Source organism: Lygodium microphyllum, chromosome 8, assembly GCF_053477565.2.
Source record: "Lygodium microphyllum isolate KBCC chromosome 8, Lygodium_microphyllum_v1.1.10, whole genome shotgun sequence".
In the NCBI taxonomy this organism is placed as follows: domain Eukaryota; kingdom Viridiplantae; phylum Streptophyta; class Polypodiopsida; order Schizaeales; family Lygodiaceae; genus Lygodium; species Lygodium microphyllum.
The window spans coordinates 111,631,485-111,649,230 of NC_141142.1; the positions used below are offsets into that span (position 1 = coordinate 111,631,485).

Genomic DNA, 17,746 nt, shown 5'->3' on the forward strand with positions numbered 1-17,746 from the left:
GCCATACAAATAGTGGTGCCATTTCTTAATGGTATGGAGAATGGCCAACATCTCCTGGTCATATACATTCATTTGCATCTCCTTCTCATTAAGTTTGCGGCTCTCAAATGCAATCACACCATGCTCTTGCAATAATACTACACCAATACCCCGGCCACTGGCATCACAATGAATGGTAAACAGCTTAGAGAAGTCAAGGCAAACAAGGATGGGGGACTGAAGTGAGTGCGTCCTTTAACTGTTTGAAGCTATGATCCATAGTGGCATCCCAAAAGAATGACTCCTTTTTTAAGCAATCAATCAAAGGTGCTGCAATGGTGGCATAGTGCTTAATGAAGCGTCTGTAGAATGAAGAGAGAGCAAGGAAGCCACGCAAGGAAGTGGTGGTGGAAGGAGTGGGCCAGTCTCTAACACATTGCACCTTCTTCGAGTCAACCTATATGCCATTTTTTCTCACAATGTGTCCCAAGTACTCCACAGATGTCTACATGAAGGTGCATTTGCTTTCCTTAACAAATAGTCAATGCTCTCTCAATATGTCAAACACCCTTCTAACATGTATCAAGTGCTCCTTGGATGACTTGCTGTAAATGAGGATGTCATCAAAGAAAGCAAGTACAAACTTGAACAGAAAGGGTTGTAGGACTTTATTCATGAGGCTTTGAAATGTGACAGAGGCATTAGTCAACCCAAAAGGCATCACTAGAAAATGATAAAATCCACGATCAGTCCTGAAGGCCATTTTGATCTCATCTCCCTCCCTCGTACGAATCTGATGGTAGCCAGAGCGCAAGTCAATCTTAGTGAAAAAGCATGCCCCTTTCAACTCATCCAGCAAGTCGTCAATCCGTGGGATGGGGTAGCGGTTCTTCACCGTGATTTTGTTCAAGTCTCTGTAGTCAATGCACATGAGAAAGGAGTCATCTTTCTTCTTGACTAACAGAACAAGGGATGCATAGGGGGGAAAACTCGATCCAATGAAACCCATCTCTAACAACTCCTTGACTTGCTTTGCAACCTCTTCACGCTCACACTTGGAGAGTCTGTAAGAAGGCTTGTTTATTGGCTTGGAATGGGGCTCTAAGTCAAGTGGGTGGTCCACTTGTATCTTAGGAGGGAGGGCTGTAGGCATCTGAAATAGATCATCGTATTCCTCAAGTAAGGCCTGCAAGGCTAAATCATTAGATACTGAAGAGGGCTGATCGGAGTTGTCCTTATTCAATTGCAAGACAAAGATTTGTGAGCATTTCTTAAACTCCCTTTTGAGTTGCTTTGCTGTAATGAGCTGAAAATCAACATAATCTTGAACTCCCTCTAGGTGGATAGGTTGTCCATGCATCATAAACTCCCTGTAGAGCTGAGAGAAGTCCATAGCAATTTTCCCCAATTGTTTCAATCAATCACAGCCCAAGACAACATCAATGGGGCCCTTATCTAGGGTAATCAGATCAACCAGTGCCACATAATTTTCAGCCAAGCATAAGGGAACTGCAAGACATACATGTGTGCTGATTTCTTCTTCTCCATTTGCTACTTGGACCTTCAAGGGGTGGTGTAGTGCTATAGGGGCGCATTTCAACCGAAAAATGGCTGATTTATTGACAAAACTGTAAGTGCTACCACTATCCACAAGGATGAAGATATGGTTTCCATTTATACTGCCTTGAATGCGAAGGGTGCTGGAGCTTCGGAAACCCTTCCAAGCATCCAAAGAGATCGAGCAAAGAAAAATCGTAGGTGGGTGGGATGTCAAATCAACTATCCGTGATGGATCACCGCTTGGGTCGAACGGAAACCCATCCTCTAGGTCATAGAACTGCTCGTGATCAACATCCTTCGTAGGCTCAGCCTGGTCAATAGGCAAGTCATCCTCCTCATTGTGCCAATCTTCCATGACATATATGCTATGAACTTTGACATTAGTTGTCTTGTACGAGCATTTGGAGGCATGATCAACAATGTACTTATCTCCACATTTAAAGCACGGGCCCGTTTCCTTCCGTTCCTTCACAACATCCAAGGAAATGAAACGTTGGCTACTGGATCCATGGAAAGGTGAAGCAGTGGATTGTTTATTTTCAGCATACTTATTCTCAGCATTAGAGCCAAATGTTGTTCCAAAAGTGCCCATTTTTCATTAAGCATGGAAGGCGGAGTAAGTGGATACTTTGGGATTGTGATTGGGCATAGAAGTGCCTCGAAACCCACCTCCGTATGGGACAGATTGTGAAGGAATGTGGGGATGTCCAACACCTTGCTGAAAATTTTCATTCTTACAATACTTTATGGTATATCTCTCGGCTAATTCAATTGCATCAAACAGTGTGGTAGATTTTTGAGCCATGACATCTGCCCATAGGCTCGGTTCCAATCCATAGATATACTTGTGCAATTCAGCATCATCGCTAATGCTCTCCACATACATGGTCAAGTTCATGAGCTGGTTTGTGTATTCACATACAATGAGGTTACGTTGGTCAAGGGTATACCACCATCTTGCCAACCGCTCTTTTTCCACAAGAGACACAAAAACTTAGACCATATGCATTTTAAAATCTTCCCAGTCAGTGAACTACTGATTCTCTCAATTAATATAGCACCACACCAAGTGGAGAGAAGCAAAAAGGAGTTTCTGATCATTGGTGCGAGGAAAGATATTGAAGTAGGACTCCAACTTGGACATCCATTCCTCTAAGTTAGATGGTGAGGGAGATTGCCCATTGTACTTTGTGAGGATGATCTTGTCACGTAATTCATTAGGACCATACTGCCCATGCAACCCTTGCTGTCCATACTTCACGTGGTGGCCATACATGCCTTGTTGTCCAGACATCCCATGTGGTGCATTAATTCCATGTCCATTAAAGTATCAGGCTTCGGATCACCGGAAGGTGGGCAAAGTTTCCCCCTGAGCCGGGTTGTGCACCCCTTCAAGGTCTTAAGTGGTAAGGGAGGGTCACCTCTCTTTTATCTTACCACCTCGCCTGACATCGGCCTTTTTCCTTAGCCGAAGTATACATGGCAGATATTTTTATTAAGCAATCAACATGAGATGCATTGGAAAGAAGACATTGGGCATTTTCATGAGATGAAAGGAATAACAAAGGTTGAGGTAGGGGTTACCTTGGAAGTCCAGTGACCTTACTGGCTACTACTTGCCCAATTTACAATGGCTATTATTCATTTTGGGACTTATCCAATATCACAAGACAAAATGGGAGTTAATGTCAGCCAATACAATGAATTTTCGGGAGAGATATGATACATGCACACGAAGAGAAATGAACTATTAAGCCTATACGATCTTGAATCTCTCCAACAAGGAATTAAGCTCAGCAAGTGGCTAAATTGAGAGATTAAGATCAGATTGGTATACCTCTTTAGTGCTTGGGGAGACCATTGAAGCATAGCTCATCATGATGCCCAATTGCTCCATCAATCAAGTCCGGTTGGTTGGGGCATCCGTAGAAGAGACTTCAGCATTCGAATGCTCCTACTGATGAGGATGGCTCTCGTGTTTATCCCCAAGCTTGAGCTTCAAAGAGAGAAAGCTTCAAATAAAGCTTTAATGGCTGCCCACAAAGCTCCATGCATGTTGAACCCCATGTCTTCTTCCGGATAAGAGAATTCATTCATGGGCTGAAGGGCTTGTGATTGTTGAGCTCTCAAGGTCAAGATATGGCTTCAGCTTGAAGAATCCATGGCTGCCACAAACTATTCCAAACTGTCCAACTGTTGTCCACCTTAGGGGTTGAATCTCGAGAGCAAAGAGTGCCAAGGGGGTGAGGAAAATATGCTGAATCAATGCCTTGGAGTGGCAAGGAGGAGCATGGCAGCAAGAGGAGAAGGGTACCTTGTAGACCTTCTCGGCAGCAACTCCCCCAACCCACTACTTGATCAGTAGCTTGAGGGGTCAAGGATGGTGTTCTGGGGCTGGTTGATGTTGGGGAGTAACCTCACGCCAGATCTTAGGGTTTTTTTGGGCTGACAGCCATGGCAGCTTGCAGGAGAAGAGAGAGAGAGAGAGGGCTGGAGCAAAAAGTAACTGAGGTTTTGCCCTCTTCCAACTCCCGGGACTCTAAACTTGGTCTGAAATCCCTAAAATCTGCATGAAAAGAAGTAACAACTTGCTATTTTAACCATTTTACCTCCAGATATGTCTAAGTCTCCAGCCATAGCTCCTGCTTGCTCCAAAAAGCTAAAGTTAACTTCAGTCCTTCTTGCTTATACTTGTACCTCTAAGCTGAGTAACTAGGGTTTTTGGGATTTCAAAATGAAGAAAGGGGAAAGAAAAAAAGAACCAAAGCTTGAAGCTTTGATACCACTTGTAATGAAAGACGCTGAGAGGAGAGAGGAGAAGAGCTGAAGAGAGAGAAAGAGTAAGAAGAAGAAAGGAAGAAGACTAGAAGAGGAGAGAGAAAGAGAGAAAAGGGGAGAGAAGGAAGGAGGAAGCAATGGAAGCAAAAGAAAAATGTGAAGAGTATGATCTTGATAATCACCGATTGCCCTAATCTGGGGCTCTTACACCTTACATACCGCGGTCAGTGTGACTAGGTATCTAAACACTAGTCGATGTGTATCCCGCTTGTTACACGCATGAAACGAAGAAACACCACATTTAAAATATATATGTTTAACAGATTTTTAATAGGAATTGCCCTTTCCTCTTGGGAGTAAAACGATAGGTGAACCACTGCACATTGAAACATTTTAGTAGTGAAACATATTTCGTGTTTCAACCCTAGAGAAATGCATTTCATGGTTACCATGAGACAATTACAATCATTGACATGGCATGATCATGAAAATTTTGTGCAATATGCATATGTAGGCTGAGATTTCTGAAAACGTATGCATTTGCATAGAGAGCTCATATAAGGATTCTACGACTATTTAAGTAATGTAGTCGGACTTTTTAGATTAATATTTTAAGGCTCCTAAACCTGCAAACCTGCATTTACCCTGCTGTCCCAGAGTGGACAGCTGCCCTGCCATGTGGTCCATCTACCTTCTCTGTCTATTATCTGTCATGTAGTAATTACGTCAATGCTGACTCCTGACCTGCATTTTGACTGTCTGATGTGACATTCTAAGTGCCTGCTTTGCCCTTGGACAGTTCTACCTCTTTCTAGCTGATTGTGCAGTAATCTGATCTGTCTCTCACTGTTTTGTCAATCTATCTCTGCAATTTTCCTCCCAGATACTTGTATTTTGGCTGTTGACTGTGTGAATAAACTAGTCCGACTCTGTTTGGCTGTTGTTTATGTGTTTGATAACTGTTTGAATCGTTTTGAGCTCATTCCCATGGCTCAAGCTGTTGAGCTAAAAATGCAAAAATGCATTAGCTTGACTTGAACAGCCCCAAACACGCTTAATTAATAAAGAAACCTTATTACTTTAAAAGAAACACGATCCCAAAGAGTAACTGTGTCCCACGTGCCAAACCCTAATTCGGGTGCCTCCAAACTCTCTATCAATAGGCATGCTACCCACCAGTCTCCCTCAATCTTGTTATTGCACCTTTCAAGAGCTGTAGCTTTGCTGCCCACACCCCCTTTGCAGAGAACATCTCAACCAATCTTTCCCCTTACAGTTTGCATCCATCTGGCATCTAATTCTAGCCTCTTCCACCCTCTTCTCACTATTGCCTAGCTCCTTGAGCTGTCGCCATCACCAGAGTGCTTGTGTTTGCTAGTGTCAAAGCATCCACACAATTGCCATCCTCTACATCTTGTCGCCATCAATAAGATTTGTCGCCATCATCTACAGCATCATCTGAAGTCTGCATCCAATCGCAATCATCCTTTTGCCTATGTTTGGTGTTTACACCTTGTGTTTGCAATGATTCTCTCTCCTCCAGCTATCATCCTCATCATCTGCACTGTCGCCATTAGCCTGCACCTATTGCGCAACATCAATCAACTTGTGTTTGCTTGTTATTTCCCTTTGCACAATCGCTAGGCACTTTTCTATTTATTCTTACATCTGCTTCATCACTGCACATTGTCGTCTACATCAAATCCAGCTGCAGCAGCTACATTTGCTGGTGTTTGACACACGGAGGTTGCCTTGCTACATTTTGCGAGAGTATGAGGTTCAGTATTCATTCATTACAAGAAGATAATTCATTCATTCAAGATTCGAGGTTCACTATTCATTCATTCACTGTCCAACAGGCTTGTGTTTCTCTTCCCAAGGCCTAACATTGTTTTCATGAGGCTTACTCTTTGAGCTGAGAGTACATCTAGGGTATGGTCCTCAATGGTAGGTTCTTTGCCTTATGGTTGGTCCACATTCCTAGGTTCACAAACTAATCCATGTCTCTAGTGCTTCTAGAGGCTATTGGGAGCATGGTGCTATCCAGCATTTTTGGTCATCAAGGTTCCTTGGTGCTTGCTCTACAGAGGCATTAGTGGCAACATCCCTATGCTTCACACATGAGCTCGTGTCATGTTTTCCAAGTGGTGGTGACGCACACATCATGATCAATTCACAAAAGATCACTACTCACCAGGTTCTTTACTTTCATAGCCAGGTTTGCTTCACCAACAAATAAAGGGTTGCTACATCAACCCTCGACTCCTTGGGTGGTCATGATGGCTCTTGTAGAAGAGAAGGATGACCACATCTCCTATAGCATGTCTAGAAAGCTCTAGCTCCTTGCCTTCTTAGTGCTGCTATGAGTGGTGGACATCCCTATAAAAGGACAGAAACCTCCCCAATGGTCAAGATGTCTATGAAAGGAGAACAAGTGTCATTGTAGAGGAGGCCAATCAACCTCGTGTTCCCAAGCCCAAACATGGGCAGTGAGAGAATGATAGTGGAACATGCAGTCCTCACTCACATGATCCAGCGGATCATTCAATGTGATCATCTACATACATCACTCTACCTGGTAGGCTGGTAGCTAGCAGCTAACAAATCTTGAAGCTACTATGCCTTCAACTGCACAATGGGATGGTTCAATAGAGAGCAATTGGTCCTCCTTCGTCTAGACATGGCGGACCCCTTTGGCAGGATGGTCGAAGGCATGGAATTCAAGGATTTATGTTGTACTTCTACAAGTCCATGCATGAAGGGACAAGAGATTCCACTCTGCTATGTTGAGGATGGTGTATGATAATCATGGACTTACCTGCTCAGTCTAAGGCATCTCTAGCACAATCAATGGTGGAGTATCCATGGTGTATCTAAAGTCATTGTAATATGTTAAGGTATTGTTTGGTGGAGACCCAAGGGGAGTGTTGGAAGCACTGCTCGCGCTATGACACTATTGTATTGTTATTTGCCTCAGTATGGGATTCTATGGCTTGTTCATCAGTTTTCATTGTTATCTTATGTTTATATTTTCTAGCAATGATGGCAGTAGAAGAGTTCAAACACAGTAGTCCAGGCTGAGTAGATGTCATCAAGGTTAAGGGGAGCAACAGGAGCATCAAAAAGCACTATTCGTCTGAACCAGCAATACAGCACCCGAATCATGACATTCAGCAGGTGCAGCAATGGTAACCTGCAAAACACAGCAGCTAGGTGTCTCTTTTGAACATGAGTTTCAAAGGCAATACGCCTCTGAAACTGTTGTGAGGATACACTACGGTTTGTAGAAAACAAAGTGTATGAACACATCTCACAACTGAACTCAGAAAATTCAAATGAAAGAATAAAAGAATAAATACTAGAATGAAACTCGATGAACAAGCCGAGTATGCAGTTATGTGATACAAGGAATGTCAAGGCCCGAAGGAGTGGAAGGCAGTCCAGCAGCTACTGTCTCTCGTAGGAACAGGCTGTGGGAAGCTGGAGGAGTGTATTTTACTCTGACAGATTCCAAACACAGCAAACCACCAAAACTTGATGTCAGCTCTGATATAGACTGAAGTTTTGGCTCGAAAACGCAGTAGATCTTCATGATGCACAGGAGTAAGGGTGTGGCCAGCTGTAGGATTCAGGAGAAGGCCCCAGCAGTAGCAATCAGGTCACAATTAGCTGAAATGGGGTGACAGATGTTGATGGCAAACACAAAAGGTAGAGGTTATGATTCATGATGAGAAGAGTGGTAAACCATTGGCACTTTTGCAAAACTATTTGAGCCATTTGTCCACAAAAAGTACCGAGATTCATATTTGATTTAGCTAAAAGCCGAAAATGTTTTAGGGATGTACGAGAGCTGAAAGAAGTTGCAGATAAATTGTAGGCCAAATCTGAGGTAGCTTTCACGTGGACCACCTTTTTTCACCTAGCCCCTCATCTGGTCTGCCCTGTAGCTTCTAACCAGACTCATTCTTCACGCAACCATTGTATTCTAATGTACTCAGTTGCTTGTAGAGCCTTCTTTATACTTTGTATTTTTACCATGGGCAAATTTTTGTCCAAGGGGTCATTAATGGAATTTAGTTTCTTTGAAATTTTTCAGAAATAAATGCGCATGAGTGAGAACAAGAAAACTACCAGGAGATGGTCACAAAGACCAATCCCCACACCCCTTCCAAGACCAATACAAGTCCACTTAATTATTTGAAAGAATGTATGCACACAAAGCACAGCCTGCAATGTGTATGGAAAGGGGACTCCATCGAAGCCACTCAAGCACCTACAGATCCCACTTCATAAGCTGGAGTTAACTTAAAGAGGCAACCCACACAGTGAGAGCCTACACGAATTATCAAGAGAAAGTACATAGTACTATGGTGGCCTACCCTCACAAGCATTCAGTTACCAACCATGAGTGTGCATTATACAGATCACATTCTCCACTAGAGTTTTACAACCATGCCATCTGAAATCGGCATCTTTCCCCCCTGCTTCAAATACCTTCCACCTGATACTTTTCATAACTAAAATTTGCAGGCTTAAACCCCCATTGCTACTGTTGGATAAATTATAAGAACAGCATTTTCACATGCAAGAAATTTGCTCCAATTTTGAAAATCAATCAGCATGCACACAACATAAACATTACTAGTAGAGCTGTTTTGGGTGTGTGGGGTGGGTATGTGTGTGGTTGGTGGTGGGGGTGGGGGTGATGGGGGTGGGGGTGGGTCTCACATGTGTGTGAGTAGCTTTTGTTTTTGTTTGTGTGCACACGAGCATGTTTGTGCGCGCGCGCGCGCGTGTGTGTGTGTGTGTGTGTGTGTGTGTGTGTAAACTTGATCCAGGGTGTACGGGCAATACATCACCTTCACTAGCTCAATGAACTTTTGACAGCGGAGTAAAAACTTTATATTGCAAGCCCGGCTCTGTAAAATTTGAACAAAGATTAAACCTTCGCTGCCTCCTTACCTCCCTCACAGTCTCCCTCCTTTCCTCTCCCGTCCCCGGCCCCACCCCCCGTCCCCCTAGGGCCCTCCCTCCACCTCTCCCACTCTAGAAAATTTTACAAAAGATAAGTTCCTCCCTCTCTCATGTGTGTAATTTCTGTTATAAGAATCAAATTCAATGAGTCCCCTCCCTCCATTCCTCCCTCCCTCTCTCATGACGTTAGAGAGAAGAACGTATTCATCATGCTTGAACAACCAATGTGATCCTTAATTAAGCCAGTTTCTCCCCACAAGTTTAATTTCTCCTGGCACCATCCTACTCTGCAATTATATGTACCCTATTAGTGGCAATCATGACTGTGGATCCAGAGCACTCTAGCTCTTATTAGTTTCAGCATTTTAGATTTTAGTGTGGGTAACTTTTCCTTTCTTTTGTCCAGGTTATGTATGCAGTGGAATCATGCCATGTATTTGTTGGGTCTCATGGGCCACTTGCGCCTCTCTAGCTGTCTATGCTGGATTGAGCCATGCGTGACATCATGGAATGAGGCCTAGATGCATCCTACTGCAACTTCCCACTTCCACATGTACACAAGGTTTATTTTCTTTGGCAATTATATTTGGCGGCAATGATCACATTTTGACCACATGATGTAGTTTGTCATTTATGCCTTTTCAATTCATGCTTTTTTATGTACTCAAGGCATTCAGCTTATCCCTAAGTTATTTGGATGTATCAATATTGTTTTCTCATAGGCCATTTTGACATCTAGTGATTTTTATGCAAAGGCTTTGGAGCCTCCCAAGGCAGTAATACTCTAGACTTGCTCTAGAGTCATCTAGACAGCTAGCACTTCAAGGTGACACAAGTGCTGGTATGCTCAGATACATACATGGTTGGAGCTACATGGGCTATATATGGATCACCTTCCACCTCTACAATAGAGCTTGGATTCCCCTTTCTTAGTACTCATCCAAGAGTGAGTCACCTTACTCAATCACCGCAATGAGTCACCTTAGACAAAGCCGCTAGGAGATGCAAAAGCAGGGCACCGATAGTCAGCTAATCCACGTCCCTACTCAAGGCACCACCAGAGGATACAAATGACACTAGCACCTCATCAAGAAACTCTACCTTGGCACTTCAACCTATCAATGTTGGATAGACCCCCAAAATATATCTTGAAATGATACTAATCCCGAGATCAATTCCACATTATATCAAATCGCCAGTGTATTCTTAATATTTCCAGTTATTTGCTGTTTCCTAGCTACATGTTTCTCTTTCAATTACAATTTCTTTGTTCTACTCAGAAATATAACAATTCCTTGAACTTCAGATGTATCTTTTTTTGTCTTGGACCAACTTGACCTTTTTGTAAACATTAACATGTGCTCATAGGTACAAATCTAGAAACCCCACACCAAGTTGTGGCTCTCACATATGCTAGTCACATCTACATTACTCTATAGTGCACGGAATATGGGGACCCAACCTTGATCACCACAACTAATCAAGCCGCACCTATGATGCATGGAGATTGACATAGAGACCCCTTCTATCCATGTGCTCCAAGATGATTAGATGTAAGATCTCAGTTCCACATGAGATCATTGGAGCTGAGTTAGTAGCCACACCGATTGTAGTAGAGGCCTTCACTCAATAAATCTCATACATGTACAGCCTATGGGATCTTCCTAGACATAGATATGCATGAATGGCTCTTGAGTCCTCTGAGTAGCTTGCCAAAGAGAGAGATACCTCATGTTGCTATGCATACATGTCAACTTGGATTGAGCCATGTGCCTTTAGCATGGATAGACTTAACCCCTTTTAGGACTCTATGCACCATTCCTTACTTTGACCTACTTACAAATTGACAAGATCATCAAGGTGGACCTCACTTAGCTCGACACCAACAGAACATGGTTGGCACTATTGCCGATGTTGGGAACGAAGATGGCTTCCTATAGAGAGCATGCAACCAGCCTTCCTCGACGGATAGGGAGATAGATAATCTGATTTAACACTACTTACAGCAAGCATAACATTTACGTAAACTAAAGATGTACACTTTACCACTTAAATCTTGGACATTGGACACACTGTTGGCCCTAAAACCGGCACCCCTTGCAGCATTTCTTTATCTTATATTGCAAATAGAAGGAGTACAACTGAGATCCTCTGATCTCCTCCACTAATCCAAGAGCCTCTTGCTGTCAAAACTAACCAACATGCCTCCAATCCAATTTGCCCCTTGGTTTACTTGGGGATTGGCCTTTAACCTGCTCCTTGAAAGACAAAGTCAATGCAAAATCTTATATTGGCTGGCTCCCCTCTTAAATCCTCCTAAAATTCCTCCATTTCAGCTACTCAAATTCAAGTCCAAGGACCTCCATTCTAAGCACGCATCCCGAGGTGGCTGTAGAAACCCTGATTTTTTGTATAAATCACGGTTTACAACAGAGATTGACTAGAATCTCTTACTTTAATGGCTTAAACTGCTGGAAAATGCTGAGATAACTTGAGAGATGGCTAGGGGATGATAAAGAATGTTGTATAGAGAGAAATTTCAGAGTTTCATTACAAGAAACGTTGAAAAACTACTACTGCCTTGCTCAAACAACCATGAAAGCTGTCACCTACAGCTTAGGACCACCAGAAAAACTGTTATCCCTGCTTGTATGCTCTCATTTGCACCAATAGGAACTTGGACTGCTGTCACCTACTCTTGAGAACTCCAAACTGCTATTACATGCTATAGGACTGATCTCTGGTGGCTGCAAATCACATCAGCAACCCCTCCTTGCTCTCTAACAGTCTTCTTCCATCTCACAATGGCTGGAATAGACTTCCACCAGCCTCTAAAAACGTTTTTCTAACTTGCATGGGCAAAATTTGCCAAGTGGCAACCTTCCAATCCCCTTTTTTAGCATTACCTAGATTATTAAATTAATTTAATAATTACTCTAACGCTCAGAAAATTAATTCTACCGACCAATAATTAAATTGACTGAACCAATTTGTCTTCCAAGTATCCTTGAGTAGTTGTTGACCCTTAGACTAGCATTAATTCATTAGCTAATTAATTAATGTCTCGTCTCTAATGTCACCACTGACATTAGTGGCCAATAAATTGGTCTAGGCCAAAATCTGACATCAGGTACCACCTAGTACCTATCAGGCATAACTTATAACAACTTTTGCCTTTGAGACCCAATGCATCCTCGAGGTCCTTGGCCTACTACCATGAAATAATTGCCATATAAATCACATGTATCAAACAACCTTGCACATTCTTAATCAGATATTAAAGTGGAGTTAGCTGAAGCATTTGAAGAAGGTTGTAGAAGTGAATAGCCAAGTGTATAAAGCTAACCCTGTTTGGGGCAGGTGAGTTCCAGAGAAGGTGAGAGTAGCTCTAAGATGTAGTGGTCTTTAGAGAAGTGAGCAGTGAGAGAGGATTGAGAAGTGAGCTCATCGATACTTAACATATTTTTCTTAAGGTTGGGAACATAATAGACTTTATGTACCTTGATTGTGTGATTGGAGGGAAGATCCACTTGAATGGTGCCATAGCCCTAAGCTTGTTGAATGCTATTGTCCCCCATGGCAGCATTGAGTGGAGTGGACATCTCTTTGAAGTTGACTAACCATTTCTTATGAAAAGTCATATGATGAGTAGCTCCAGAGTCTAGAAACCATGTATATTCTTCTTTGGAGTTTGAAGAAGGTGCCCAAACACTTGTGTTATCGGCAAGATTAAAGCATCTCAAAATTTCACAATACCATGACAAAGCATCTTCTCAATACTACAAATAATGGTTTTATTGTCCACCTAAGATGTCTGCCTAAGATGCATGGACACCCACCTTTCACATGGGATTAGATGTGTTATCGCCCAACTATACAACTTCTCACATCAATTATTAGAAATTGAGACTGACAGATATAGATTCATACCACTAGAGGAGTGCATATGCCAAATATGTCCGTTAGAGCCAAAGACGGAGGAGCATTACATTTGCCGCAACCCAACATACTATGAGATTTCAAGCCACTTTAATTGTTTGTTCAAAGACAGGTTTGAGTCATTATCAGCATTCATGGATTACACTTATCAACAATGTCTTCCCCTCTTCCTCCTTAAGGTACGACAATATAGAGAGACCCTCCTACACGGTACAACCTCAAGACACAAAAGGCATCCTCAATCCCAATCTCAATCCACACATGAGAGAATCATCGAGGAGACTTCCACACTCTGCATCCATACAAGGCACATTGATTAATTGAGTTGTCCAGCTTAGCAGATCCAGACGTCCTAAGACCCCAACATAGACATCAATAGCACATGCATATATAGATTCAAGAGATCATTGCTTGTGCTAGAACTAAGGTGCAGGATACTCCTAGCTTGGGCTTTTCTACATCCGATTTTATCCCTCTAGATTGTATCAATTAGGGTCTCTCCTTTATCATAGCTTTTAGCTTCCTTCAACTTTTCATTTACATTTAAAGTTCTTTTTTAGACTATTGTATCAACACACAAATGGTTGTAACTCATGGTCACATAGGTCATTTTGGCCTTCTGCTCTTGTTAATATATCGTTTCCTTTCCTTTGCTTGCTCTCTCTCTCTCTCTCTCTCTCTCTCTCTCTCTCTCTCTCTCTCTCTCTCTCTCTCTCTCTCTCTCTCTCTCTCTCTCTCTCTCTCTCTCTCTCTCTCTCTCTCTCTCTCTCTCTCTCTCTCTCTATATATATATATATATATATATATATATATATATATATATATATATATATATATGAAGAATATATTACCTATGCCACACGAGATGGATCTCCCTTTGATGTACTCTACGAGGATATCATGAGATATGCTAGCATTGGGGACGTATTATTAGTAGGAGATTTCAATGCACGCACTAGAGATAGATAGAGTGGCTTTTATATGCATGACAGTGCCATGTTCAAAGAGATCGACATAGATGAAATAGGCCTATGCAGGAGAGCCCAAGATAAAGAAGTGAGTACCTATGGGACACACCTAATGACTTTGGAAAGTGCACATGGACTAGCCATCTTTAATGGTCTGCCACAATGGCCACGATCTAATTTGACATGTTGGAATCACAAAGAAGAGGCAAGTACTGTGGACTACCTGATGGGCTCACCAGCATTGATACCAGATATCCAAAATTTCAAGATATCTAAGAGGCCAATTGGCATAGCAACAGATCATGCTATTCTAACACTCATGCTCTGTTGTGTACATATGAAACATGGAACACCATGCCTCACACATCTATAGTGGTTCTCTGCAGACCAGTTTACATACATTGGACTTGAGTAGATCGTTGGAAGAATGTACAAGGGATTTAGCAAAGGCCATACATGGATCAGCCATGTATGCATTCCCACACACCTTGCCCGGATATAGACCCACACGATCTACTGCTTCCCAAAATAGCTGGTATGATGATGAGTGTAGAGTCACCCGAGCTTGCTTACAAAGAAGTGGAGCTAGGTACTCAAACACATCACCAAGCAAAGGCGTTCTTCAAGCGCCTTGTGCGGAAGAAGAAACAAGACTACCTAACGAAAGCGAAAGCAGAGATATATCAGCTATTTTTGGGGCAGGACAGCAAGAGCGCATGGAAGACGTTTCATGAAAGATAGCCCCCCATACAGATCACATCACCAGATGCTCGGCTTGACTATGGGAGACAGTTATATGACTTGCCAGGACAGCCACCTATGCAGAGCCCCCACAAGCTTGTAGGCCAACACAATGGTCTTTCTTCACATGGAAAATGGTTAAGGATGCAATCTATAGATTAAAAAATGGGAGGGCACAGGATGAGGATGGACTAGTAGTAGAACATTTCTCACATGCTGGTGACATATTAGCACCCATATTAGCACATATGTTCAATAGAGCAGTATATGAAGGTTTTCCTATGAGTTGGTCAAACAATACTATAATTCAGCTATTTAAAAGTGTCGATCCCCTGATTCCTAGCAACTATAGGACTATCATGATCGGTCATTCTTTGGCCAAGATATATGGATCTATATTGGAGCATGAACTCAGTGAGTGGGCTGAAATGCAAGACAAGAGAGCATAAGGACAGGCAGGTTTCAAACGAGGATATACCACGCTGGACCATATTCTCACACTTAGAGCCATTATTCAGGAGGGTTGAGCCCGAGACAAGAGGATCTATTGTTGCTTTTTAGACTTTCGCAAAGCTTTTGATACACTGCCTCGTACACGCATCATGCAGAGATTGCAGGACATTGGAGTACCAGAGGGTATACGATGGGGTGTCTATGCATTATATGAGGCTGTGACAAGTCATGTACGAGCACCTTGGGGGCTATCAGAGAGGATTGACAGTACTATAGGAGTGAAACAAGGATGTCCACTTTCACCCACATTGTTTGGTCTATACATAGATGAAGTGTCTGATTACATAGACCGAGGAGGAGGAGCTAGAGCCAACCTAGCAAGGGTGTTGATACCAGTATTACTGTATGCAAATGATATTGTTCTCATTTCAAATTCAACGGAGGGTTTGCAGTGCCATCTAGATGCTTTGCACATCTTTTGTAGAGATAAAGACCTCACAGTGAACCTTGGGAAGACCAAAACCATGGTTTTCAATACTTCAACAGCATGGGTGACTAGATCTATGTAACAATTCACATTTGGGGGAGACATACTGGAGCATGTGAGGGAATATGTCTATTTGGGAGTCACTTTCTCTGGCCCACGTTTTTCGTTGAGAGGGACGCTAGAGGCACGTCTGGCACGTGGATACACAGCACTAGGGGCACTTGAGAGTCAATGTGCTCACATACAATCTCAGGAGCCCCGCACCAAACTTTGGTTGTTTGACACCCTAGTCACACCTACATTACTATATGGAGCAAAGGTATGGGGTTGCAGCTTGTACCATAGGCGCCTTGGCCCACTCACTGATCAGATTGGAGTGGAGAGGGATTATTATGATGGTTGGGATAGCATGGAAAGACCATTGATCATGATGATAGCACGCATGATTAGGAGTAAGCCCTCCACCCCACACTCGATTGTCAGAGCAGAGCTAGGGGCAACACCCATAGTCATGGAGGCACTCTTCAGGGCAGTGACCTTTTGGCACAGACTATGGGAACTTCAACGCCATAGATACTCTAGATTGGCACTAACCTCATCTAGACAACTAGCAACAGGAGGTGAGAAGAACTGTATGTTTTCACAGATGGCTATTTGGATGAGCCTACATGGTTTGGATATTGACCGTCTTTCACCTTTGGATTATAGCCTTGACTGCCCTACACTTTCTCTTAGCCAATCAGAGTTGAACCAAGTGATCAAAGCTGATATCTTAAGGATTGAGATGGCAAGGACATGGATCCACCCACCACTCCCTCTAGGATCGAGGATGGAGTTCTACAGGAGTCATTTCTTGTGCCTCTCTGATGATGGTTTCACTATTCGGCCAGCATATATAGACACCCATCTCTCCCATAGCGTACGGGTTGCTATCGGACAGATTCACACCTCCTCACATAGGCTCCAGATGGAGATAGGCAGATGGACAAATACCCTAGCATAGGATAGGACTTGCCAGCTTTGTGGTCGAGAGCCTGAGTCGGAGGAGCACTACATATGCACATACACAGTATACTATGACATACGAGGACGGCACCCACTGCCTCTTCCGGGACGGATTTGGACCCCTTCGTCGCATCATGGAGTGCGAGGACCAAAGATACCTAGGTCTCTTCCTCCTCGAGCTCGAGAGGCACCGAATTGCACTACTGTGAAACAGGAGGCCAGCTCACCCAGAGGGATACACACAGAGAGCAGTGACAAACTTCTTCTACAGAGCCGACCCTACTGACACTACCAGCCTTGCAGAGACAACGCCACCCCGCCAGACACCTTACATGCCACACCGTGGAGTCACATTGGATAGAGCCATTTCCCTTCGTCGAGCACAACCACCCCGTCTACCAAGACCACGTCCGAGGAGGCTACACCACAGTCAGATTAGAGCCATCATCACGAGACACCGCAGACTCACCACCAAGCATATTAATGAAGCAGCTAGGGACCGCATCATAGCTGAGATCATGTGCAGATCTTGAGACCAACTACAGCCCATAGTCTCCACCACACTTTTGTACATGGCTAAATCAGATCTGGTTCTCCTTTCCTTTCCTTTTCTTTTCTATCGATGGAACAACACTACACATGGTTCAAACCTAGTATAGCCCCATCGTATAGTTATTTTCAGTATTGTTTCATAGGCCACCCACTTACTTGTAATGTTATCTTTACCTTACTGATGAGATGACATTAGACATGGATGTAATCTGGATTTTGTCTCATAGGCCACATTGGCCTTATGTAGACGTTAATATATCTTTCTTTCTTTCTTTCTTTCTCTCTCTCTCTCACACACACACATTGAGAG

The 17,746-nt window shown here is 43.0% G+C and overlaps 1 protein-coding gene across 4 annotated transcripts in view; it reads right to left on the reverse strand.

Moving 5' to 3' along the window:
* The window catches only part of LOC148032744 (ran-binding protein M homolog), a 110,754-nt gene that overhangs the window by 24,496 nt on the left and 68,512 nt on the right, over positions 1-17,746 (reverse strand). For all 4 annotated transcript variants that reach the window (XM_087683410.1, XM_087683409.1, XM_087683408.1 and 1 more), the window contains one exon: positions 9,177-9,236. In XM_087683410.1, coding sequence (XP_087539536.1) covers positions 9,177-9,236 — 60 coding nt within the window. The remainder of the gene's footprint in view (positions 1-9,176; positions 9,237-17,746) is intronic.